Here is a 7,806-nt window from a genome sequence, read left to right on the forward strand (position 1 = left end):
TCTTAAAAATATATAATAATTATGTGGTAATGTGTATACATTTTATTAACATTAATTCTAAAATAGTAAAAATAGAAAATTTCTTATTAATTTCATTGTAAAAGTACAATCAACACACTGGTTACTACATCATAAATGTAAATTTGATTAAGCCTTTCCCATATCTATATATTCGGTTTACTTACAATTTCTTAATTAAACAATTTCGAATTGTCACGTTTCCAGGAACGACACAAAAATTGATATTTACCGGACATTGGTACGAGTTGAAGTTTGTTTAAACGAGGAACACTTCATTTTTTAATTAGAGATAGAAGAGCGTGGCAGAAGCTCGAGAAGTCTAACAGTCATTCAAAGGCACTTCAAGAACAAAAAAAAACAAAGTGTAATTATGATGCAAGACGTCATTCGTTCCATGTACGTATGTAGAAATTTTTTTCTCTTTCATGTTTCCACATTTCAAACTTGTACTTCAGACTTTAAATGCAACGTGTGTGACAACTGACAAAAAAAAGAAACCTATTTTCCCTCGATATCGAGATTCGTGAAATTTTGCGAAACACGCATCGAGTATTCTGCAATTTTTCCATCAACGTATCGTCAATTTCGGCTAAACAGGTGAAATAATATTTTCAGACGAAATATCTCATAATGTTTTCGCGAAATATTCTTAACCCGTTAACCGGGGAAGACGAGTTAACTCGTCACTGATTAGCGAATACAATAATTGATTTATCGAGGGATTTATTCTTCTATTACACTGTTATGCCTGTAAAACACATTATAATCACATTTTGCAAGAACCAAGACGAAGCAAGCATTTTTAATTATAAACTAGAGAGATTCAATTTCTGTTCGAGAGATGAGCAAGGTTAACAGGTCAATTGTTCCCTCAGAACTGTGCCGCAACGTTCAAATCTTTTTCTATCCGAAAATATCAAATAGCTACGTCGCCTCGACGAGATAGAGTTTAGCTGACGCAAAAACCTATTTTTACTCGCGTGCATTTAATGTTATTTAACGTGCATTTGACATTAAAAAAAAAGAGAGAGAGAGAGAGAAGAGTATTACGTACACCTGCAATACCGGCGCAGAACCTGGCGTTTCGCGCGTCACATAAGTGTCGCATTTAGGTAAATTATTCTTTTATTAATCGTTATATTTAGTTGAATCTTATTTCAAGCGACGTCAGATCGATAACGTTGCAGCCTTCCAGAATAAAAATTAAAGCGCTCTAAAGTGCAGAAAAAGGAGGAACTCCCACGGAGACGGAAGTTTCCAGATATTTATGGCGCTTTAGGGGAAATTTATCGTATTGAATATTTGAAAAATACAAGCTGGCGTGTATTTTTTTTTTCTTTTTTTAATTCGTTGCATAAAAATCGAAGTTTTTAATAAATAATTCGCTTTTGTGACTGAAGAGTATATTTTTATCGAATAAAACTTGAACATTTTATCACGACTAAAGCAATTCAGTTATTTAAATAAATTATTAGAACAGTTAGAGCTAAGCTAGCATTTTCTTTTCTGCACGCGACGCGCGAAAGAAATTAATAAACTCGTTCCTTCAATTATTTGAAATCATCGCCGTTGCAAATAGTTCAATTCGCGAAGCTGTAAAGATTTAATTAGGCTAAAAAGGTTTAACCTTAATCTTTTTCTTATCACAAGCCCTAATCATTTTGCCACTGCTTCCCACGTTAAAATTTCCATAATAATGGAATACGTAATTTATAATTTATCGTGAACTCTGCTACTCTTTGTTTTTTTTTTATAACGAGCAATCAAGAATAAACAGGGCTGAAAGTCATTTTTAGAAAAGTGAAATAAAAACAGTGAATTCTTGCAGCGGGGTCCGAAGTTTTACTATCGAGATTTTATATTTCAAGCGTCCCGACTAACTCAATAAATGGAAAGAAATGCGTTTTGTCGGTCAATTAGTGCACAGTTCGGTGAGTGTTGCAAAATTGATTTTCAATTCTCTTTGCCGCTGGATGATTATCGTTACGAGGCTATAATTACACGTAAAAGCAGAGATGTTTGTAGTCCAACTATACTTAGAGGAACAAGAAATAATCTGTAGGATAAAAGAGCAGAAAATTCACCGCAAATATCGATTTCTTCTTTTCTCTATCGTGTATTGCAATAATTACTCAATTACCAAAGCAACAATTTTCTAACTTCACCACGGTAGAAGGCAAGTGTATTTCCAATTCTAAAAATTCATTTCTACGTTAGTTTTCAGATTTTAGTATCTTGTAGTTTTAGAATTCGTTAGCTATACGCAAAATTCCTCTTCAATTAATCCGAATTAGCAGGAATTTCCCTGCTCCCTTATCCTTTTCTCTTTCCATTTTGCGTATAATCGCCGAATCCTCGTTAAGCTCTAAGCTTATAATTCGAATAAAGGTATTAAACGATAAAAATCCGAAGATTAATCCGGATTTACTATATTTTTACCACCTACTACACGGTTAATTTAAATTTTCTACATCGACAGGATTTTCTTTCTTTTTTCTCGTATCAGTGAATATCGTTTTAAGATTTCTCCCCGTTTTTTCGTTTATTTCCACTCGACGAATTCGCCAACGCGAATGCTAATTAATTTGATTAATTCATCGGCAACAAGTTCTGTTCCCAAGTTAATCCGGATTAACGGGAGAGCTCGCGATACGTTTTCCTCGTAATTACGCTAACAACAAGGTATACTTGAAAATTGCTCACCAAACATTTGATTGAATATTTTATCGAAGGTAACTTCCTTCTTCTTTTCCAGATATTTGTGCATTACGCTTCTCACACTGCAACAGAAAGAAGTACGCGTGTGTAACGATTATATTCGGATAATTAATTGCTATCTGATTGTATAAATTACAATAGAAATATCTAATGCAATGATCGTTATTTCAATTCCCTTCTACCCTTTCGATAACATCTTCAGTATCAACTTATGTCATGCTCGTAATTATGATTAATAAAATTATAAACATCAATCAGTGGTGTATTGTGATTTTATTTGAGAAAGGAGAATCACCCGAAGGGACGAATGTTTATTTCAAAGAAATACGTTGAAAATGTGAATTTCTTCCATCGTGTTCTCTTCTTTTTCTTTCAATAAAGATATTATATTATATGTATATTTTAGTAAGAAAATTGAAAATATGCAGAACCATTTGTGTGAAATGTGAATTCTCGGTTGTGATAAATTGCGAACGTTTGTCAAAGTCGTTTCATAATAGTGGCCTATGTATTACGCAAAGATAAAAGGTTCGTTCGGTAATACACTGCAAATATAGGGTCGAATTACCTTTGATATTCTTACAGTTTTCAACGTAGTACGCACGATTTGTTACTAGACAGGATTATTCTTATTTTTCGAACAATTCTTCACATTTTCTATTACGAGCCTCTAAATGTATGCAAAACGAAACAAACTTCAGTGGCGAAAAAGTGCTCTGTTATATTCTCAACGATTTGTAATTTAATAATGCACTTCAACGGTGCTTTCTGGACACTTTCTTTATAAACTAAACTGACAGACACAATTTATTGTTATAAAGACACTGTCACGCGAAATTCTAAATGATTAGACAGAACTACTGTATGGAAAAAATTACAGTTGAAATTTTTTCGTCGTTTTATAATCAACAGCATATAAGTTTGTCGTTATTTGGCAAATGAATAACTCTAGAGAGAATAACGTAACTTCTGTTAACCTGTGACTGTGACTATGCTTTATCCCTTGTGCGAGCAACTAAAATGTTCAGGGTTGTTTCAAGCTTCAATGTTTAAAATTTTTTGCACAAATTTAAAAAAAATGTTTAAATGTTTGAAGGAAATATAGAAATGGTTGCCCATGTAACGATAAAATTAAAAACAGAGATATGAACCGAGTAATCAATTTACTTGAAAAAGAAGAGTCATTTAAACATAACGAGGTAACTGGTTTTCGTCAATTAAGTAGTTAATACGTGAGAAAATATTCTGAACTGAACCTAACCTAACCTAAAAATAATGAAATAAATACCTATAAATGTATATCAGTGGCCCCTAAAAAGCTAAATAAGTGTATACCCAATCTGATTACGTTTTCTAATTATAAGAGCTTTGTGCTGTAATAAGTTGTATCTCAGTACCTAAAAATTATGAAATAAATACCTATAAATGTATATCAGCGGCCCCTAAAGAGCTGCAACCCTTCCAGCATAAAATGAAAGTTCCTGTTTTATCGTCGTCGTAATTAAATTTATATACTGGGTGTTCCAGATCTAAACCGACAAACTGCCAACATATCTGGGAGATCAATTTGAGAAACAAATGTTGTATACACCACGAAATATAGACTATCCTCGGTAAATCTTTTTGTACGAGGTTGCATGAAATGGAGGGTGAATTTAGACAGAAAACCTGGTAGCAAAAATCAAATAACGATCTTGCTAATATTCAGGGGATGCGATAAATGAAGGCACGCCTACTTGCGTGCTTAGAGACAAGAGGTGATCATTTTGAACATCAGTATAAATCAGTGTAAAAAACAGTTTGAAATAAATAATTATCATTAAAAGTTCAGTAGCTTGAATGTATCTGATTATTTATTTTACACTACTTTTCCCTTTCATATCTCGAAAACAAAGACGAATCGACCTACAGTGTGTATAACATGTTTCGCTCAAAATAACTTGCCGAACATGTTGGCAAAGTTTGTCGGTTTAGATCTGGAACACCCTGTATATTTACGTAAATGCTCGATATCGGCGATGCCATCGACTTTCTAAACAATTGCCTTTAGTTTTATCAATGATCTAATTTTTTCAATCCATATTGATATTATTTCACTTTTATTGCTACAGTCCCACCACTAGAAATTTTTACAGGAACTTTCATTTTATACTGGAGGGGCTGAAGCCCTTATGGACGAGCCGCCACTGGTTTTAAATGGCACCACATAATTTTTTCCACGCGACATTGTAAGTGGTATCCATACAAATTCAGCGATATCAGACAAAGTTGCTTGTCATCAAGGATTTCCCTTAGAAAATCGATCTTAAATGTAACAAGGCGCCTTATTAATACGTACGCGAAACATTAACGCAATTCGGTAATACTCGGTAATTGAATGTAAGCAGCAAACAGACTTGTCATAGATTTAACCTCTTGTTCACGTAATCGTATTATTATCGAATGCCTAATAAATGCTCCAACTGCATGTCGCCTTCCGCAACACAAAGTTCTGCTCTCCTCGTTAAATTTCGATGCGTAGCAAATATGAACTTTGTAAATCCATAGTTCTGCGCGTGCATGCATATACATATCTGATTACGAAGTTCCTCGATGCTGTTAATGAGAGTTTCATCGAAAGTTTATCGCGAATGAAATTGAAATTTTGAAGAATTACACGTTAATATTCTACTCGTGCATTAACGAGGCACCTTATTAAATTTAAGAATGATTTCCTAAGCAAGTTCTCAGAGAAGAGCAATTTTGTCTGATATCGCTGAATTTTCGTCTCAATGCCACTTTTTCCCTCTTTTTTCACCCTCTACTTGTCTACAACATTCCATCAGGGAAACGAAAACCCCAGGACGCGGCCATCGTACAGTATTTACACGAGCCACTTTAGCTGATTTAATAATAAAATATCAATAAAATAGCATAATAACTAAAAGTAAACAGAATAACAGTATCAATATAACAAAATTGGTAAGAGAAGATCGAATGAACAAGTATGCAAATAGATACGAAAACTGGCTAGATCAATAAACGTCTCCGTGCCATTTAGAATATTGGATGGAAAAAATTACATAGAGTGTGTTCCGTTTTACTAGAAACGGTGAAGTATCAAAGTCAAGTTAATTTTTTTAAATGGCACCCTATATTTTTTTTATTAATAACATGGTAAGTTCTTTGAGACGAATTGAACGAAGTGCCACACGAAGTCATTTCGTTTTATGAAAAATCAGGGAGTCAGGTCAACATGTGGCGCAAGCTTTCGGCCAGCTAAACCCTGCCCGACTGTGCTACTAATACAAATTCTCCGCGGTTTTACAACTTTCCATAAAACGAAATGACTTAATGTGCCACTTCGTTCAATTCGTCTCAACAAACGCTACAATATTAAGAACAGAAAAATACAGAGGTTCCATTTAAAAAAAAAATTAATTTGGCTATATCTCCTCCACTACTACAGCTACAGAAAAATTATTTATACCACCTAATGTCCTCCTATATACCCAACAAATTTTGTAAGAGCATTTTTTTGATAATTTCAATCTCTCCTGAGATATTCCACCGTTTCCAGTTAAACTGAACACCCTGTATATGGAGCCACTTGAAAAAGTGAAAGTAACCGTGATTTCTTATCGAATAAACGGTGTTTCGGTCATTTTCATTGCTGCAATTTGTTGCTGATTGAGTGCCGACTAATTTCCCTTTGCAACTTTGTTTCTCGAGCGCCTGAAGAACGATGGCGACCATGAACACCCTGTATAGTTTATGCGGAACAAGTGTGTGCTACTTTCAGATCATCCCAAATGTATAACCTGAGATATTCCACCGTTTCCAGTTAAACTGAACACCCTGTATATGAAGCCACTTAAAAAAGTGAAAGTAACCGTGATTTCTTATCGAATAAACGGTGTTTCGGTCATTTTCATTGCTGCAATTTGTTGCTAATTGAGTGCCGACTAATTTCCCTTTGCAACTTTGTTTCTCGAGCGCCTGAAGAACGATGGCGACCACGAACACCCTGTATAGTTTATGCGGAACAAGTGTGTGCTACTTTCAGATCATCCCAAATGTATAAATTCTTGGCAACATTGTCAGCTTACAGTTGTGCATATGTATCAATTTAGTACATAAACGCGCAAGCGTGGCTATCTGCATGTTGCACACTGGTGTAATCATTTTATTATCACATTTATTCGAAATTCTTGATTAAATTAAGATCGATGGTTTATTTGTATAGAAATTGTAAAAGAAGAAAAATTTAATTATATTTTAAACGAAAAAGTCCATCTTTAAGGATGCTGAACTAATCTGGTACGTTTGTGCGTCACAGCGATAACGGTTAAAGCCTGATTCACACTAACGGTCAAAGGTACGGTCAGATAACGATTGGTCACAATCTAGGATTTTACCAAGGCATTCACACTCAACGATTAGAAACAATCAAGTCCTGTCGCAGTCACTTTTATTTCTGTTCGTTCGTTCGAGGAATAATTCTATCAAATATTCGTCATCCATGCTTCTTTTCGACTGTTCTCAGCAGACGATCAAGTCAAATTCTAGCAAACCGACTTCATGGTTAACAGATTTTCATTTGACCTAACCGAATGGCGTACTGTTAATACTCTCACTAGATTACGCGTGAGCGATGCTGACCGTACCGTGACCAATAGTGTGAATCAGGCTTAACTTTCGCGACGATTAAACGACGCCGACTTCACCGGGTTTAATTGGGTGAACACGTTTTGCGAATTGAATATATCGGACTGTATTTTTGGGTGTAATAAGTAGCACACTTTTGTTTACGAGACTATGTATATTTTTACAGAGTGTAATGTATGAGTGCGTCTGTACGTTGTTGATGGCGTACCGTCGATGTAAACTTAAGGGGGTACACTACCTTGAGGCGTCTAAAAATAAGCAAAGTTTGGAAATTTCTTTCATAGGGTACTAAACGAGAAGTTTCAATTTTTGTCAGAGGATGGAAGTGTAACTTTCAGCTCCCTTCTCCAATTTTTAAAAAGTAAAAATGTTACAAAATGGAGGAGTTATTTGCTAATTGCGAAATCTCTTCTGTTCAAA

The 7,806-nt window shown here is 34.7% G+C and overlaps 1 protein-coding gene across 1 annotated transcript in view; it reads right to left on the minus strand.

Annotated features, from left to right (window-relative positions):
• The window catches only part of LOC108573059 (G protein-coupled receptor kinase 1), a 58,575-nt gene that overhangs the window by 23,757 nt on the left and 27,012 nt on the right, over positions 1-7,806 (minus strand). The window contains exon 2 of the mRNA XM_017935423.1: positions 2,725-2,801. Coding sequence (XP_017790912.1) covers positions 2,725-2,801 — 77 coding nt within the window. The remainder of the gene's footprint in view (positions 1-2,724; positions 2,802-7,806) is intronic.

This window comes from Habropoda laboriosa, unplaced genomic scaffold, assembly GCF_001263275.1.
Source record: "Habropoda laboriosa isolate 0110345459 unplaced genomic scaffold, ASM126327v1 scaffold89, whole genome shotgun sequence".
In the NCBI taxonomy this organism is placed as follows: Eukaryota; Metazoa; Arthropoda; class Insecta; order Hymenoptera; family Apidae; genus Habropoda; species Habropoda laboriosa.